General features: G+C 35.8%; 1 protein-coding gene and 1 pseudogene across 1 annotated transcript; both read right to left on the bottom strand.

Moving 5' to 3' along the window:
* Positions 1 to 204: 204 nt before the first annotated feature.
* On the bottom strand, positions 205 to 2,998 carry LOC103421892 (mitogen-activated protein kinase 3-like). Its single transcript, XM_008359942.4, has 6 exons — positions 2,497 to 2,998; positions 2,279 to 2,408; positions 1,896 to 2,033; positions 1,450 to 1,782; positions 898 to 1,081; positions 205 to 782 (listed from the first exon to the last, which is right to left on the bottom strand). Exons 1-6 carry the CDS (start codon positions 2,652 to 2,654, stop codon positions 613 to 615), a joined length of 1,113 nt encoding a protein of 370 aa, XP_008358164.1. The 5' UTR covers positions 2,655 to 2,998; the 3' UTR covers positions 205 to 612.
* A 9,003-nt stretch (positions 2,999 to 12,001) lies between these two features.
* On the bottom strand, positions 12,002 to 19,043 carry LOC103422603 (L-ascorbate peroxidase 1, cytosolic-like; annotated as a pseudogene).

Here is a 19,043-nt window from a genome sequence, read left to right as displayed (position 1 = left end):
ATTGTGGGTGTGACGGTCACAATTTCACGTGGTGATATTATTAATCCACAAGTTACAACATAGATTGTGATATAAAATCTCTATATTAATCAATGATACAGAATTATCCTTTTGGTGAACAACAAACTAGAAAAGAACTGAATAGCAGTAGAACGTCGCAATCATAAAATTGATCCATCAAAGAAAAGATCGATAACTCCCAAATTAGCCTCACAAGGAATAAAGGTATTTTATTGAAGCGTAGTTAGGTCCATCAATACAATCGTGCTATACATGATACATGTTTGGTACAGCAAAAAACAAACAAAAAAATAAAGACACAAACAAGATAAATAGAATACAAGTTCAACCGCCAAAAAGAAAAGAACAAAGAGGAACTGACCTCAAAAATAACATAGAGGTCTATTAAAATCGAAGTGCGATCATTGTTGAACAGCAAACCCACCTTAGTAACGATGTGGACGAAATAGGACGATCGCGGTTACTTGATCAGCAGCCTACTGATGATTGCAACATTTGGGTCACAATAACCTTTTTTATCAAAGACCAATGGAAGTGCAACTCTTTCTACTTTATAGATGTATAAACCAACTGCTAATGCTGCTTTTCATATCAAGCATACTCTGGATTGAGTGCTATAGCCTCTCTGTAAATCATATCTTTCATTTGCTCTTCTCCCAAGGGTTGTTGCTCGAAATCAAAGGAGAACGGCTTAGTGCAGATTGGTTCATCAGCTATGTCATGTAGTCTTTCCAGGTAAGGATGGGCTAATGCTTGTTCTACTGCAGAAGCACAAGTTGCACAATTAAAACTCACATTCAGGACCTCAATGCAGCAAACATTCTATATATATTTTTGTCGGAACCACCAAAACATTGACATGGGAATAGAAATTACCAGTTATCCTTTTAGTAGGATCAAACGTCAACATTCTGTCAATGAGATTAATGGCCATGGGATTAACATGTGGGAAAAGCCTCTCCAATGGCTGACGGGGAAGCGGGGCGAGCTGCCTTATATATCTTCTAGCATCCTCATTCCGAACGAACCCAAGATCAGACTCAGTTGGTGTTCCAAGAAGCTATAATAGAAAATAAAAAGTATGTATTAGTATTCATCCAGCAGATATTGCTTTCCAAAAATAGCTAAATAATTTAGTCATGTACGAACATGGATGAAAGCGGAAAGTAGAACTCAACTAACTACTATAGATACGTAGATGATTTCAATGAAGCATTCAATACTGCAACATCATGGGTTTTATTGCTATGTACTTAATGCACGTGCGGCAGCCACTCTAAAAACTTCATTGTGACAAATGTCGAATGAGTACTTTAAGTGACATTTCATTTCTTCTAAACTGTGATTGTTAAATAATGCAGTCAAAGACTCAAAGTCGGGTCATGTCGAATTCAAATTTTATTTCTAATTGTCTGTAATTCACCTTACCTCTGTCAATAGGCGCATCTGATGCACATGATCTTTGCCTGGAAACAAAGGCTTCCTATTCATAAGCTCCATAAAGATGCAACCCACAGACCACACGTCGATTGCAGCAGTATAGTCTGAAGAGCTCAACAGAAGCTCAGGTGCCCTGTACCATCTGGTGACAACATACTCTGTCAATAACTCGTTTTCTGCAGTCGGACGAGCAAGGCCAAAATCACATATCTTAAGATCGCAATTGGCATTCAACACGAGGTTGCTAGGCTTCAAGTCTCTGTGAATAACATTCGCCGAGTGTATGTATTTCAGCCCTCGCAGAATCTGATACAAGAAGTACTGCAAAGCATTCCAGCATACACCAATCAGTCCTCAAATAATACAACCATTTATTTCACTCACTACCAATGGAACTTGGTTGATGAAATCAAAAAGTAAACACTAGCAAGTACCTGACAATGCTCCTCCGATAAACCCTGATTTGAGCGAATAATTTGATGCAGGTCGGTATCCATGAGTTCCATGGCAATGTACACATCTGAAAATTCTCTCCTTAGAGGTGGAGGAATCACATCCTTGATAGCTATGACCTGTTTGACAATCGTAAAGTTTCTACTTTTAGCAAGTAATTCTTACAAAATTCTCCAAATCTTTACAAGACCTTCTACTTCAGCTAATGAATTAAATACAGTAATTCTCCCTATTTAGAATCTCTAACCAACAAATGTAAAACTAGAAATAATAAAAATCTAAAGAAGGCAACTTTCTTATTAATACAAGAAATTAGAAGTAAATCCAATCAATTAGCATTAATTATAAAGCAATTTAATCTCACATTTTCGTGATCCAAATGGCGAAGCAGCTTAATCTCGCGGAGCGTGCGCTTGGCGTCCATGTGATTGTCGAAAGCGTTGGCGATTTTCTTGATCGCCACCATCTCCTTCGTCTCCGAATTCAAAACCGAGCTGGAAAGAAACTCCGATGATCAAAAACATAAATCGCAAAAAAAATAAAACGAGAAGAAGAAATCGATTCCGGGAAAAAACGACGTACCAGAGGATGCCGTATGCGCCGCGGCCGATCGGCATGATCGGAGGGCGGTACTTGTTGGTGATCTCGAAGAGATTGCCGAAGATGTTGTACTGGATGTACTGGCCGCCGTGGGACGGGACCGCCGCGAAATCGCCGTTAGTGGGAACGAGGTCTGCCATTTCGAAATACTCTGGGAGTCCCAGACACGACTTTCTCTCTCCAGCAGTCTTCAGTTTCTCCCTCTACAAATTTTCTGCTGATGTGTTGATTCGGCGGTGGAGGAGTTGACGAAGAAGAGAGAGGAGCGCTATTTAAAGCTGGTTGAAGGAAGAAGAAGAAGAAGGCGACGTGAATGCGCGCCAGAGAGAATTGTGAGGACGCGTTTGGGGGAAAGGATCGGAGGGCTAGGATTTCGGCCGCCTCTGATGGACGGATGAGAATCGTTCAAAGTTTTCAACTGCCATCATTTTGGAGTATTTCAAGGGACCGTCTGCGTTTGTGGATTTGGGTTTGTGTTTTTTTTTTCAAGTACAGAGAAATAGTTGTTTGAATTTCTTTTTTAATGCAAGAGATGTTATTATTTCTTTTACAGCTTACGTCAAGTGAAGAAATGTTTGAACTCAGGATGCATGGGTTAAAGAAGACGTTAATTAACCGTTTTGATCCAAACAAAGTAATTGGTTCACAATTGATCTCAAAAAGAAAATTTTCATGAGTAAATCCGAGAATTGTGTAGTATACATGTATGATGGAGAAACAAAAATTAGAGAACAATTAATATGAGTAGAAAGCATGAAATAGAATCTCAACTCTCAATTTTTCTTGGGGGCTTTATAGTTCAGTTCCTTTTAGTGAAGCCTTACGACCCCAATGTGTGATTATGTTTTTTTAATAGCAAGGTTCTAAAAAACGCTAGACACTAGTCGGTTGGCAGGCTAGGACCTAATGCTAGGCGGCTAGATAGTGCCTAGGCAGCTAGGCGGATTAGGCAGACTTAAATAAATTTATTATATGTTGGATGTCCATTTATACTTTAAAAAACACATAATTGTATTAAATACATAAATTGCAAAAGAAAAAGACATATAGATTATAAAGTATTAGAACATGTTAAAACATAGGGAACAAGCATATAATGAGTATTCGTCCAAGTATTCAACAAGTCTCTTACATTTTATTGACAAAATAAAATGCACTATGAAAGTTATCAATTTTCTACCAAAGTGAAGGTTGCGACTTAAACGGATGCCTAGGCGGGTTTAGGCGGGCGCCGAGACAAGCTAGCGTCCACCTAAGCGGGTCTAGGCGGGCGCCGAGACAACCTAGTGTCCACCTAAGCAGGTCTAGGCGCATTATCTAAATTTTCAAATGCCCAGAGACTCATAAAGACGGTAGCCAGTCACCTAGCGCCTAGGCAGGCAAAGGCGGCGCTAGTCGGAAATTTTTAGAACAATGTCTAATAGTAAAGTTTTACATACTCTCTCCATTATGTTAGATAACCACAAATTTTCTTAAACTTAAAAATAGAGATGCGTGGTCTAGGGTTCATTACTTAAAGTTTAGAAATAACATAATAATTAGTTAGAATTTAGAAGCCTAGTAAAGAAAAATTAGTATAAATAATTACCTTTACACGGTTTTAAACTTTTAGCATTCAACATTCAAGCATTAACCACTTATTTGGGTCAACTACAAACGTACGTACCTCATAATTCTAACTATTCATCATCTTTTAGATCATGATCGTTCAAATTAAGATAGTCTTTACAAAAAAAAAAAAAAATCACTTAGATTAAAATCGTTGAATTATCAAAATATATTTATGGAAATTTGAGGCATCTACAGGACTACAATGATGCTCAAAATATATTAATTTGTGGAAATTTTTGCATCAACAGTCTTTAAATTTAGATTCAAAATTTGAAGAGTTTAGTAGATGGCGTTATTTTTATCCTACTCCAAGTAATTTTTCTTAAAAAAGTATTTTTACCGAGACTCACTGCAACAGCGTTTTATGTGTAGCTTGATGTTTTAGAACTATTTTAAAGAATGTTTAGTTTTTGAAGAATTTTTGTATGTTGGGAGAGAGAGATTGAAGACGTTGGTGCATTTCTTCTGTCTTTATTTTGATTAATTTATAAAATAATATCTCCTAAAAAAACAAGTCAACTTTTAAGAAGAGGAAAGAAAGATAAACAAATCACTTGCTTACTTGTCCATTGGCATTGACAAGAACAGGATAAGAGTTTTACTGAAATGAGCCAAGCCACGTGTAACCACACAAGGACAAGATTCGAAAGATGACAACGAAAGAATTTGCGTGTTGTGCGTAAGGAAAACAATCTCTCACAAGAAAGTCAACTTTTAAGAACACGTTTTTCAGCCAATTATTCCCGAAGGCCCCCCCCCCTCTCCATTCCGGACTTGGATTCTCTGCCCTCCCATTTCGGTGCCCTCCCCGTGCCCTCCTGTTTTATGTGGTCACGGTTAAGCCACGTTAATATTTTATATTATTTTTTTATAAAAATAATAAAATAAAAAGAAATATTAATATAAAATGTTGACGTGGCTTAACCGTGACCACAAAAACAGGAGGGCACAGGGAGGGTACCAAAATTGGAGGGCAGAGAATCCAAGTCCCTCCATTCCACGTACCACAAGTGAGATTTATTATTAGAGGATAGCTCATTGGACGTATGTGATTTATTATTAGAGGATAGCTTATTGTACCCTTTTATGATAAATCTCATTTTAATTAATTTTTAGACAACAGAAATAGTGATGGTGAACTATTCTGAACTTAAAAGTTTATCATTTATAAAAACCGACTTTCTTGGAAGATTTTAGGATTTTGGTTTTGGTAAACTTGTTGGACTAGGGTTTGCAGAATTCTTCATTCAAGGAAGTTGATTTCATGAGGAAACTTCTTACCCATATTCCCATGTCACTACTACTAATCACATAGAAAATTAGGTTAGAAGAAGTGTAAGCAAACAGATTTGGTCAAAGTAATTTGGTTTTTTTTTTTTTTTATATTATCTGGTATAAAAAGGAATGGAAAAGGAGGAATGAATTTATTTTTTCTTTTCCCTTTATTTTATTTAAAAAAAAAATCAATTATCAGATTCATACCAAGCATGTAGCATCATTTTTTTTTTCTTATTTTTTTGTTTTTTTTGGGGGGAAGATATGCAGATCATGAAGCTACATGCTTAAATTCATGGTGAGTAATTTACTTTGGCTTGATTTGTACTTTAATTAGATTTTTTTTTAGTACAACGATATATTTTACACTAAAGAGAGGGGGAGTTCGGCTAAATCCACAATGGACAACCTAATTTGGTATCGAATTCGCCATCTATGAGATCTAAGACTCTCACTTACATGTGGAAATAAATACTACTAGACCATAGTACTAAGAGGTACTTTAATTATATTTTTAGGGGTTGGGGTTTGGATTTGGATCCTCTCCTGAGCCCAAGGAGAAGATCCTCCTGACCAAGAACTGTGGGCCGTTAGATGAAAATCCAATAATTAATATAACTTTAAAGGAATCTATTTGTAGCCGTTGGATAAAAATCCAACAGCCCACAATCCTTGATCAGGAGGATCCTCTCCTTGGGCTCAAGAGATGATCCAAATCCTTGGGGTTCTATCTTTAGATAAGGCAAATGGTAGGAATTAGGCAAGCATTGGCACTTTTCCAAGCATAAAAGTCAAAGTGTTTTCAAACTCTCTTTCTAAATCCATTTTAAAAAACTTGACCATTTGAACAAAGAGGTCATTGTGATATTCCCTTCTATTTGATTTAAAAAGTCTCAATCAATTATAGTCTATATTGAAGACTCAAGCTAGCTAGCTAGACTTGGTCTAATGATGGTATTCTCTGGACAAAGATTGTCTGCCCTCTCACTTCCGGTGTCCTCCCGTGCCCTTCTGTTTTGTGTGATCATGGTTAAGCCACGTCAACATTTTATATTGTTTTTTTTATAAAGATAATAAGACAAAAATGAATACTAATATAAAATGTTGATGTGGCTTAACTGTGACCATACAAACAGGAGGGCATGAGAGGGCATCGGAAGTGGGAGGGCAGTCATTAAAAGACCTAAAATGATTTGAATACATACTAGGGAATTCATTACAACACTAGATCTATTAAGTAGAAAACAAAATTAAAGGAATCGGGCAAGATTAAACCTTGTCGGGCAAGATTAAACCTTGTCGGGTAAGGCTGGACCTTTCGCAGTTTCTTTTCTTGGCCACTACAGGGTCTGAGGGTTTCAAGGGAGAATAGATGACAAATAAAGTTACAAGAGAAATTGATACTACTTGGTGAGCAGGTGAACTATTAAACTAGATAAAATATGGCTTTTGTGAGGGCTGATCTTGAAAAATGATTGAGATGGGGGGCTGACTATAGCTTCGTATGCAAATCTAGCTTGAGCAAAGTTTGTGTATTTGTTTGTTTGATTGATTGAGTGTCTTTGTCTCTGGACCCTCTTCCTCCTTTTATAGGTGAAATAGCCTAACTGCTTGCAGCTTGGTTCCTGCCCGAAAGCAACTGAGGGGTAGTGACTTATCAATAATTTACATACTCTGCCATCCAAAAAGTGATTTTGGGCTGAGAGTATGTTGATTTCCATCAAGTGTCACTTCTTTCAAGCCACTAGCCTTTGCATTAATTAAATGGATGAGTACTTCATAAATGTTGAAATGAATATTTGGGCTTAGGTAATGGGCTTCGGGCAAAACCTCCTTCTTTGTTCTTGTTGGGCTTCTCTTCCTGTTAGTCCATCAATCTAAACAATACTCTAAAATAACTGAAGGCTAGAATCAGCTAGCCATGTCGGTTGCTCCACATAACAAGAATTTTTCATCACGTGGTATATTAACATGGAGTTAAAATTAACTAAAATTACAGTACATTTACAATTACTAATATAGAATCCTGAACTCTAAATTACAATTTCGTATGTAATAATTTAAGTGAATTCGTAACTTTACATCAGCATATCACATGGTATTATCAATATGCTCATGTAACCATTACCTAGAGTGAAAACAAAGTTTTACACCACATATGAAGAAAACTTGAAACTGTTTTGCTCTTATAATTTAGAAGAGATCATCTTTGCCAGATTCTCTTTGTGAGGATTCTGAGGATCCTTTAATCACATTCGTTCATTATATATCGTGCTACCAGTTTTTATCAGGTACGGTTTATATTCAATTTTAGATAAAAAAAAATTTACAATAATTTATATCCGCACAATGTACGATGAACGGATGTGATTGAAGGATCCCCATAATCTTCACAAAGAGAATCCAACGAGGATCCTCTGGATAATTTAGGGCTTTATTTGACTCCTAGTTAGGTTGAGATCGATGCTTAAAAGTGGCACGTAGCCTCAGAAATCTTTCTTCAGTCAAGATTGAAATAAACGCAGAAAACGGGGAAAGTTGACCTTGACATTTATGCATGCAAGTCGATGAGGTATTTTCTGAGATGGATCCAAGCAAGCATGCATGGAGTTTGTATCGATCAACGATTGCGACTCCCCTCCATACACACACAACTTTTTATGGTGTTCGGATACTCTGGACTTTTGAACAGTTAAATTTTTAGGATAATTACTAGTTACTATGAATGGTGTTAAGAGATCAAAATATACGACAATACTATTCTTACCGTATTTGTATCATCCCTCGAATATAAATGAAATTGACATGTGTTTGTTGACTCTACTTTTATTAGAAAGGTTGTACAAATGTGGTATAAAAATAGCATTACTAAAAAATATATGCAATTCCTTGATATATCCAAGAATGAATATGTATTAATTCTTCTCTTATATATTCAATATTCCCTGATTCACCAACTTTACTATTTAGGTATACCAATGAGACTATAACTTTATCACTTAATACTACGATTTAGTAATATTTCTTTTCACTTGTAAGTGAAGTCTTGAGTTCAAATGAAAACTAATGAAAATGGCTTGAAAACTTTGAGTTTTAACGAAAATGACTAAAGGGTAAAGTGAATAGTATCATGATTGACTTTTTAATGTAAAAATATTGTTTTTTTGTTAAAGTTCTCTTAATTAAATTAATAGATTAGTCATTGTTTATTATCCTAAGAGATTCCTTTTCTATGATTGGTGACCTCCAATCATATATGTATGAATACTTTGTGCATGTAAACACAATGGTTTGGTGAAGTATCATGTCTTGGAAACATTATAGTATGATGGTGGACACTTTACTAGTTATGGATGAAATTCAATGAGGAATGTATCATATTGAAAAAAAAATTATCAATAAAATTATACTTAAAATTGTCATTCTAATTAATATTCATAAGGTTTACATTCTAATTCTCTATCTTTTACCATAGTAATGTGGAAAATAAATTCCTTGACCAAATTGTCACCGCATTACACTATCGGATAAGTTTGATTTAATCTTACCAATCTGTGTGCGTTTTGTATTACGCTACTCGATACAGGAAGCAGTCACACAACATTTACAAGGGGAAATATTTACATGCACTTTTCAAGATGTCACCATGGCGCTTAAAGTTATTAATACAATGTTATGTCAAACTTTCTCTTCCGACGGTAGATTCATGAATCATACAACATGGGTTTTTAGTATAAAAGTTCAAAACTTTTCTTTGAAAAAAAAAAACAATGTTGGCAACGTGCAAAATTTTTTCGAGTTCATACAGTGTCTGCTATGTCTGTCAATAAGGCATTTTGTCAAGCACATGGTGGAAATGTCGAGATTTGCCGAGGCCATATGCTAAGGCCTATCAACCCGCCGAGTCCTGTCGATCATGTGATGTTGAGATCTTCCTTGCCGAAAAGGTTTGACTTTGCAGCCCAAATTAAAAGTATGAAGACGTACAGCCCGACCCAAACCAGAAAGTGTTCACTCCAACAAGAAGCAGTAGTGATTGTACGAGACCGTCCATTGGTCAACCTTGGCAGCCTCAAGCTACTTTTAACTGTATCATTATCCAGTCAGCTTGACATTGTTGAAAACCAACACGATCCTCTCCAGATCTTTTGATGAGGTTCTTGAATTTCTAAACGAACATCATGCGATCAATTTTTATCAGGTACTGTTTGTATTTAATTTTAAATAAAAATATTTAAAATGATTACTGATCGTACGATGTATGATGAAAGAATATGATTCACGAATCTCCGAGATCCTCATTGTGAGAATTCAAATTCATTGAAAACCACCCCCTAGCTACCCAAAAAAAAAAGCTTGAAGTTCAAGCCACACTAATCAACTAAGAGAGCTTACATGTACAACAGTACTACAATAATACAATAACGAATGAAAAATACTTACATGACACAAATAAAATGGTACAATAACAGCTTGTGCCAACAAAATAAACACATGTAATTTGTGTAGTTTTTATCGACATTTTTTTGTTTCATTGACAAGAAACACCCCGTTGCGATGTACTTGTGCTACATAAATTTTTGGGTAAATGACAAAACACTACCTCAACTATTGATGTCACGACACTTTCATACCTCATCTTTTAAAATTGACAATGTCATACCTCATCTTATGAATTTGTGCCAATGTCAAACATTCGTCAGTTTTTCTGTTAATTTATCTGTTAAGTACTAACGTGGTTAGAGGCGGGGTCCACTCACTAATCCAACTGGATTAAAATATAATTAAATATATTTTTAATAATTAAATATTCAAAAATTAAAAATAAATTATTTTTTTATATAAAATTGTGGGACAAGTGTATATTGTGTTGAAACCCGGCCCATTCTCTTTTCTTCCCCTTTTCTTTCTTTTTTTCCTTTTCCCCCGTGAACACTCCAAAACTCTCTCTCTCTCTCTTCTTTCATTTTCTGCAACCTTTCTCTCTCTCTAAGCTCTCGACTCTCTCTCTATCAAGCTCCAAGAAGTAAACCACCTCATTTCCTCTCTAATTCGACCGAACCAACTTCCAAAAGTCTGAATGTTGAACTTTTGGGACATAGGGAACTCACATGTGGCATTGCACGTTGCATCGAGGCACCCCGTATGCTTTGCCATTAATGTCGAGGGATTGAGCTCTCTCGAACTCCAACTCAGCTTCCAGTGTGGAGCTCCGGCAACTTCCACCTCTACAAATCCTTTCCCATCCGTTCCCCCTCCAACCTACCTCCACCACCCTCTCTCTCTCTCTCCTCTCTTTCTCTCTCTCTCTCACCTCTATCTCTTTTCTCTCCCTGCAACCTACATCCCTAAAATCCCAAAACCCAGGAACCATTCCCACCTGTCCCCACCCCCCAACCTTCCTCCACCACCCAGCCTCTTTGATGGCAAGGAGGCCGATGATGGCTTCCCCCGCAGCTTTTCGAGCTGGTCCCTGTTCATGTACAAAAAAAAAAAAAAAAAAAAAAAAAAAACCCAGTTCGTCTTCCCCACCTGAGCTCATTCCCAAATCAGACACACCCCTTCTCCCCACTCGAGCCCACCCCCAAATTAGAGAAACTCCTTCTCTCTCTCTAATCCCTAACCCCAAATCATAGACACTTCATCTCTCTTTAATCCCTGCACCATCTGGATAGGAAAGGTGAGGTTGAAGTCGAACAAGGCCACCTTCTCGAGATTTGGGAGGTTTGATGACATTTTGGGTTTTTAGATTTGTAATGGGTTTTGGGGATGCATGTTGCCCATAGAAAGAGAAGAAAGGCAAGAGAGTGAGAGGAGAAAGAGAGGGTGGGTGGTGGAGGAAGGTTAGGGGGGACGGGTGGGAAGGGTTTCTGGGTTTTTGGATTTTAGGGATGCAGGTTGCAGGGAGAGAAGAGAGATAGGCGAGAGAGAGAGGGAGAGAGTGGTGGAGATAGGTTAGGGGGACGGGTGGGGAAGGATTGTAGAGGTGGAGCCCACAATTTTATATAAAAATAATAATTTATTTTTATTTTTTGAATATTTAATTATATTTTAATCCAGTTGTATTAGTGAGTGGCCCCCTATTCTAGCCAAGTCAACACTTAACACATAAATTAACAGAAAAAACTAACGGAGGTCTAACATTTTCACAAATTCGTAAGATGAGGTATGACATTGTCAATTTTAAAAGATGAGGTATGAAAGTGTCATGACACCGATAATTGAGGTAGTTTTATGTAATTTACCCTAAATTTTTCTCATCAACTAGACCAAGAAGTTGGCAAAGTACGTGGAAAATGCAACTTCCAGTACTTTTTTCTTTCTTTCAATGAAGTAGAGAAGATAACACTACAATTATATGTTGACACGAGAACATTTTAGGAGTTTTCTGTTCGACAAGGCTATCTATTTACTTGTTATGGTCTAATTGGTTCCAAATTATGAAAGCCCTTCCGGTGCCTTTCTTTCAAAGTCGATTGAAACATAGTAGTAATACCGGGTACAATGTTTCAATTAGTACTACAATCTAGTGATATTTCTTTTCACTTATAAGTATGAAGTTTTAGATTTGATTCTCGCCAAAACTTGATAGAAAAAAAAAAAAAAAAAAACCAACTGCCTAAAACCTCACAACAACAACTAAGAGGCATCCAAAAATACAAAAGCAAGGCGCACAGGCATCGACATCATCCCTTGTAGTTCTCCGGCTCTGCTTAGGCCTCAGCAAACCTAAAAACTTAGAGCAACAAATCGTATTCAAAACCAATTCCACGCTGACTACAACATTGAAGAAACCAGAACTGCTCGTGAAAAATATTGTAATTCAAAAATTACCCAAGCTCAGAGAGCTTCATGTGAGATTCAGCATAGTCATCAAAGAAAGCATCTTCATCCTGAAAGACAAAAGGATAAATTTAACAATGAGTAATTGCACGTAGGTGATGAATAAGCACACGGAAGAAAAAGTCTACTGAAGACACGCACCGCAGCATATTTTTCCACAAGAGGGCGGAAGACAGGGTCATCCAGAAGAGCCTTGTCAGTTTGGAAGCATTAGAAGACCTTCCTGGTCTCCACCAAGAAGCACCCTACATATTCGAATACCATTAGATATTATTTGTGTAGCTCAAATTCACAATGCAACTAGACATATTGAGTAAACATAGCAGGGAAACGGGACTTACTTGAAGTAGGAGTTGTCAAAGATAAGGGGGTTGGGAGTCCAAGGTCCTTCAAATCCAGATCGCTCCTTGTGGCACCTTCCCTGCAACATACCATATTGCCATTGCACAAATAGAAATCAGTATTGTCATTGACCAAATAACAACGGATTTCCGACCGACTACATAACCTGGCACAGTTTTCAGAAAAGAAATCAAGAGAATAAAAGTTAACGTACCAGGGTGTGACCACCGGAGAGAGCAACAATATCCTTGTCGCTGAGGCCCATGGTTTTGCAGAAGACATCCCTCAAATGGTCATTACCTACAGCAATTCAACAGTAATTTTTAACTCAGTCTAGACAAAACATCCTCGCCTACAATCCAAGAGAAGCATAAACTAAAACAATTGAGATAAGATCATGTCAAAATATATGTTAGGGTTTGCATGTTTATTTAAAACTTGGAATTAGTCAATTAGGTTAACGTTGGTTTCCTAGTTTTAAGGAGAATCTTTTCTCAACAGAAAGTTTTGAAGACCTAGTCTATCTCAACAATCTGATATTGTTTCCCTGTTTTCTTGGCCGGATTTTGTGAGCATTTTTTTCTCAACTATCTCAACGTTAATATCTCTAAGTAGTATTTAAAGTGCTAGGGTTCTAGTTTTGAGTAGATGACCAACAAAAAATACTTTGTGAACACTGAGCAGTAGAGTGGGTGAAAGCATTAGATCTTTCTCAGTGCAAAGAAAGATCTGTTCAGTTGTGACTCTGGGCTGTTTTATCTTGGGGACGGCGTGGCATTTGAGACTGCTTGCACACCTTGGGCAGAGCCGCGAAACGTCTTAAAGAAAGCGACATTGTCCGCGACTCAACCCAAGATATTTCTGTGTTTCTTTTGGTTGTTCAAGTTTCCTGGTAATCTCGTTCCTGGTCCTTTATTTTTGTGCAGTGTTTTCAACAATATATATTTACCCTTGGTAGCATCAGGAAGAAGGCCCTCTGGTGGTGGCTCGGGGGCATCCTGGCACAACAACAAGAATATCAATACAACTAGTCCATGCTTAAGTTACAAACTGAAAAATGTCACAAACAAAAGTTACAAAACAAACGCATCAATTTGAAAAAGAAAATAAAATCCAAAACATTCACAAATAAGCAAAACAGAATACATAATGTCCATCGGAAAGCCCGAGACCAATGATTAATGAGCTCAGTTTCTGGAAATGAGGATAACCTGGACTGACCGATTGAATCATGGAGGCGCATTCAGGCAAACATGATTAATCCGACTAAGAAGACAAATTGCAATCTCTTTTAACGAAATCATTGAAAAGAGATAACTGTCAAATGCAATACAACTTTCTACCTCGAACACATTTGAATAAATGAATACACCAGAAGCAAAAAGATAACAAGATTTTCAAGTGACCAAACAAAAACACATCAAAGATCTAAGGTAATCTCCAACTGAATGGTCCAGAGAGCCAAAAATAGCCTGAAAACTGTCTCCAACCAAGTGCTAGGCCAACGGGCTCGTGGGCCCCACGGGACAAAAAAGGGCCAAAGGACCAACCATCTAGCCCAAAGGAGCCAGCCAGCTAGCCCCAGGCTGGGCCATAAATTTGAAACCAACGGCTAACTGACGTCATGCTGACATTAGTTAAAATGATTTGAATTCTTTCTTTTTTTTTTGGGGCCAAATTTTTTTATAAAATATTTAATTATAGGCCCAAAAATGTATGGTTAGTTCAATGTTAGAGTGTTCCTTTTATAAGCATGTTTGCTTGCTCAATTCTCTTCCGTGGCCATGTGGTACTCTCGCACCCACTATTATAGGCCTGTTTCCAAAGCTCATTTCTTCACCTCCATTTTGTTTTTATACTCTAAATAAAACCTCTCACATTTGATTTGAAATATATAAGTTGTAGTTTTTAAATTTAAATAATAAATTATTTTTGGCGCTTTGGCACTCTCGGTTGGAGATGATTTTTTGTCGCAGAGCTATGTTTGGCCTATGGCCGTTTGACCCCTCGGTTGAAGTATGATTTTTTGTCGCAGAGCTATATTTGGCCTATGGCCCTCTGGCCCCTCAATTGGAGATGGTAAGAAATATGGTCCTGCATTGTTCATTAAAATATTAATTTCTTGAAAGGCTATAGGATAAAACTAGCCCTCTGGTCCTTATTCGATTGGAGATGGCCTAAATATCACAAACAAGAATTCAAATGCAAAGCAAGATTTGATATATGACATATCCAAGGTAATTCACTCAAAATATTCATGGTAATTAATCAAATTTACAGGCTCCAACCAAAACATTCGGAGAAAATCAAGACTTACTGACCGTCCTTCCTGGGTGGAATGGGACATCAGGCCCACCATTAATCTCAACAGCGACAACACCAGCCAACTGCACACAAAATTAAAAACAAAATTATAAGATCAAATAAATCCCATTATAAGATCAAATAAATCCCATTACCCTGGGCTAAAAGCTAAATTACCCCCCCAAACACTCTCCAACCCATGCTAAAATTTTAGGCTAAATGCCAAATGCTATTTCTGGGCCAAATACCCCACAGCTTTCCCCCCGGGCTAAATGCGAAATGTTTATCGGAATTTAAATTTTTTTAGATTAAAATGTTCATAAAATTAATTTACAATAATCTACATATTTATTTAAAAAAAAATTGATTTAAGAAAAAAATTTAGGCTAATTTCATTCTTTAATAATTCCGGGCTAAAATTTTAGGGTAGAAGGGTTGGAGCAGAAAAGATGTTTCTGGGCTAAAAGCTAAATTTCCCGGACTAAAAAATTTGGCTTTTAGCCCAAGGGTTGGAGATGGTCTTAAAATAATTAAAAACGTTTTTAAATAAAATATTTTTAAGTTTTAAAAGTATTTAAATTGCTTTTTGTAAGAAATATTAGTTATATGCTTCTTCTAAGAAGCATTTTAATTTTTTTTTTAAATTTACTTGTATCTTTATTAAAAATTGATTTTAAAAATATTTTTATTAAAAACGCTTTCAATCATTTTAAAAGTACATTCAAATAAGCTGATAGGTAAAGCAGTCAGAAGGAGAAGGTTCTAGTGCTTTTATCTCAGCCGTTGGATCTTTTCATGATCTTGTGGCTGGATTTGTCTTGTCAATTTGAACGGTTGGATATGCGGTGACGATTGAGGAGTTGGTGGCTGATTTAAGGAGATCAACCAGTCAAGGCCTTGTTATTAGGGAGGCAGATTGTCTACCCTCTTGTTACCGTGCTCTTCTTATCTCCTTTTATTTATGCGATCACGATTAAATCACGTTAATATTTTATATTCATATTGTTTTTGCTCTTATTATTTTTATTAAAAAATTAATATAAAATATTAATATAACTTAATCGTGACCGTACAAATAAGAAGGAATGAGAAGGATATGGTTACAAGAGGCAGACAATCTGCCTCCTGTTATTGGAGGAAATATCAGATTTTCTGGACGGGCAAAAGATTGGTGGGCCCGCCTGAAAAAGGTAATTTCTGAGGAAAATGGTTGGGATTTAGGTGTGGAATGACTAGAATGCCCCTTTGTTCGTTGGTCGAAGTTGGGAAGCTAATTATGGTTTTGGATTACCTTTTTCTGCCGCCCATGGTTTTTTTCTTTCACATATTTTTTGGTAAAATTTCTTCCTTTTGTTTTTCAAAGATGCCAAGACTAATCAATCTTAAAGATTACGCCTCCGGTATTTAATAATGATTTGATGTATGACTTAGTTTAAATCTCCTCCCTTAATCTCATTGTATACAAAATAGGGTTCATTAGATATTGGTCCTGAAAAATCATAATTTCTAAACATAAACCCACATATAATTAAACATCCAACAAAAACGCAAAAGTCAAATAAACTACCACATAAGAATATAAGTAACCTACTAATACAAATTATTTACAATTTTTGCCACAACCCACACTTGAGAATTAGCTTCAATCAAGGGCCTTAAAATCTAATTAATCATCCTGACGTTTTTTCTATTTATTTATTTTTAATTTCTACAACAATCTAGTGCATTACTTTAAATAAGGACTACATTATTATTCGGTGTAATTATTCTCCTTATATATAATAGTTAAACATCTCTACTTTACCTATATAAATAATATCGCCCTATATATTGTAATTTACCTACAATATATAAACAAAATATTCTCATATTTCTTTAAGCAATTTACCTATGATATATGCAAATAATATTCTCATGTTTTGTTGGCATTTTTCCTAAATTATACAAGTAGGTAAATTAATATAATAGTGGGTAAATTATGCAAGTAGGTAAATTTCAATAATGGTAGGTAAATTATGCACACGTGATTTACATACATTTTTTATGTGAATCAAATATCTAGACTGTATATGTAAATAATTTACCTATAGTTGGTTCTTTTCTTTTTCTTTGTCCTAAAATTAATTTACCTGCAATTTTTATCTCCTTTAATTTATATATTTTTACTTTGACAACAATTTTTTTATATATTTTAAAGTACAATAATTACCTATATATAATATGGACATGTTGTAATGGTAAATTGGAATTCGAGAGCCAAACTAACCAACAAATCCCTACATTTATATGCAAAATATTATTTTTGTAAAATCATTAATTCTCCTTTACAATTTGCATAGAATTAATTGTGTACATTAAACATTCAATAAGGGTGTTTTGGGCATCCAAAAAATTTTAAATGGGTAAAGTCAAACATAATTAATGAATTTGCTTATATGGAGTCTAGTTAATGAGTTTTATTTGAGCAAAAAATTTACGTTGGGTTTTATGTGAAGAAAATTGAATTCCAAGGACTAAAGTCATATTTTCAGTAAAAAATAAGTTCATAGTTTCAAAAGTTTTTTCTTAACTTGACTTAAAACAAAGGAAAATACGAACGAAGAACATGTCATTTAAAAAGTATGTATTACAAACATGCAAGCATTGAGCCTCATTCAGAAACAAACAAGATTTAAGTTTTTTTTAGGTGATAGTATTGGCTGACGGAATAAGAATTTGAATAAACATAATATTTTTTTTAAGTTATAGACAATTTTTTGTAAAATGCAAAAGAAACCGCTGACGAGCAAAAGAACCCCTAAAAAATCATATCATAGACGGTTCAAAAAGATATACGATTTAGATCGTTAAATACATTATAAAGTAGGCTGTGAAAAAACGTATGTCAAAAGTTTTGTGAAAAAAATAAAGTGACCCGCCCCTAATTATCTAAAGCCTGATGTGCAATAATTCTTCACATTCTCAAGAATTATCCCAATCAAAAAGTTAAGCAACCTTAAAAAGACATATAAGGAGTTGAATCACTTATTCTACTACCAATTTCTTAACATCCTTAGTGTTGCTATCTTATCATGTCACTTCCTGACCCGCGAATAAAAACTATTTATGAGTTAAGAGTGTAAACTATATCTTAACTATAGAAATAAATTCTACATCCAAGATATGATAGAAAATAAAATAAAATTATAACGATTACACCATATATCATATAACAAAATCTTACACAACATATATCGAATACGGAATAACAATAATGCACATATTACTTCACAACAAAAAGTACCAATTAAATAATAATTAGACAGTAATAATTCTTTCAAATGAAAATATATGCGAATGAGATGGATGAATATTACTCTCCTACCTAAGGCATCCAAGCCTGCACCGATACCATTCTCATCCGGATAAGTGAAAATTACGGTATTATTTAATCAAAGAGGATGAGTACCACAGCATTCTATCCAATTTAAAAACATTCGTTCTTCAAATCGACCCAGAAATCCCACTTCCCTAAAATCTGATTTTAAATAATAAATAAATAAATTTAAAAAAAAAAAAAAAAAACCACCAATTGCCTAAAACCTCACAACTAAGAGGCATCCAAAAATACAAAAGCAAGGCGCACAGGCATCGGAATCATCCCTTGTAGTTCTCCGGCTCTGCTTAGGCCTCAGTAAACCTACAAAATTAGAGCAACAGATCGTATTCAAAACCAATTCCACACTGATTAAAACGAACTCTCATAGTACCTTCAGGAATGCACCTAAATCATAGTACCTACATGAATGCGGTATATGAATGCACCTAAATCATAGTATCTAGTCAAATGCACCTAAATATTTGTACCTTAAGTTCCATGGTGAAAATCAAGTGATGACATTACAATATACTATTGTTGACCCTAAAAACTACCAAGCCTACGTGGCGCGCAGGTCGAGTAATCTATGAGCTAACTACGTCTTTCGGTTGAATGCGGGACCTGCCAACTCGTTGGCCAAGCTCGGCCGAGGAGTAAAATATGATGATGTTGTGATGAGTGCACGGCCGACTTCTACGTCTTGCGATTGCGACCGAGGAAGGAACACGTTTCGGCCTCTTGGGTTCTTGAACCTGAAGACAAGACTACTATTCTTACGAAGCTCACAAATCGTCAT

Source organism: Malus domestica, chromosome 03 (assembly GCF_042453785.1).
Source record: "Malus domestica chromosome 03, GDT2T_hap1".
Taxonomy (NCBI): Eukaryota; Viridiplantae; Streptophyta; class Magnoliopsida; order Rosales; family Rosaceae; genus Malus; species Malus domestica.
The sequence above is the reverse complement of the archived record's forward strand: the minus strand, read 5'-3'. Positions and strand labels throughout refer to the sequence as shown.

Bases quoted from the DNA above. Each gene is read 5' to 3' on its own strand.
- LOC103421892 (XM_008359942.4), bottom strand. From the start codon at position 2,654: ATGGCAGACCTCGTTCCCACTAACGGCGATTTCGCGGCGGTCCCGTCC. The intron at 1,783-1,895 runs GTACTTGCTAGT...AATGCTTTGCAG, and splicing joins TATCGGAGGAGCATTGTCAG to TACTTCTTGTATCAGATTCT. The intron at 1,082-1,449 runs GTAAGGTGAATT...TTTCTATTATAG, and splicing joins AGATGCGCCTATTGACAGAG to CTTCTTGGAACACCAACTGA.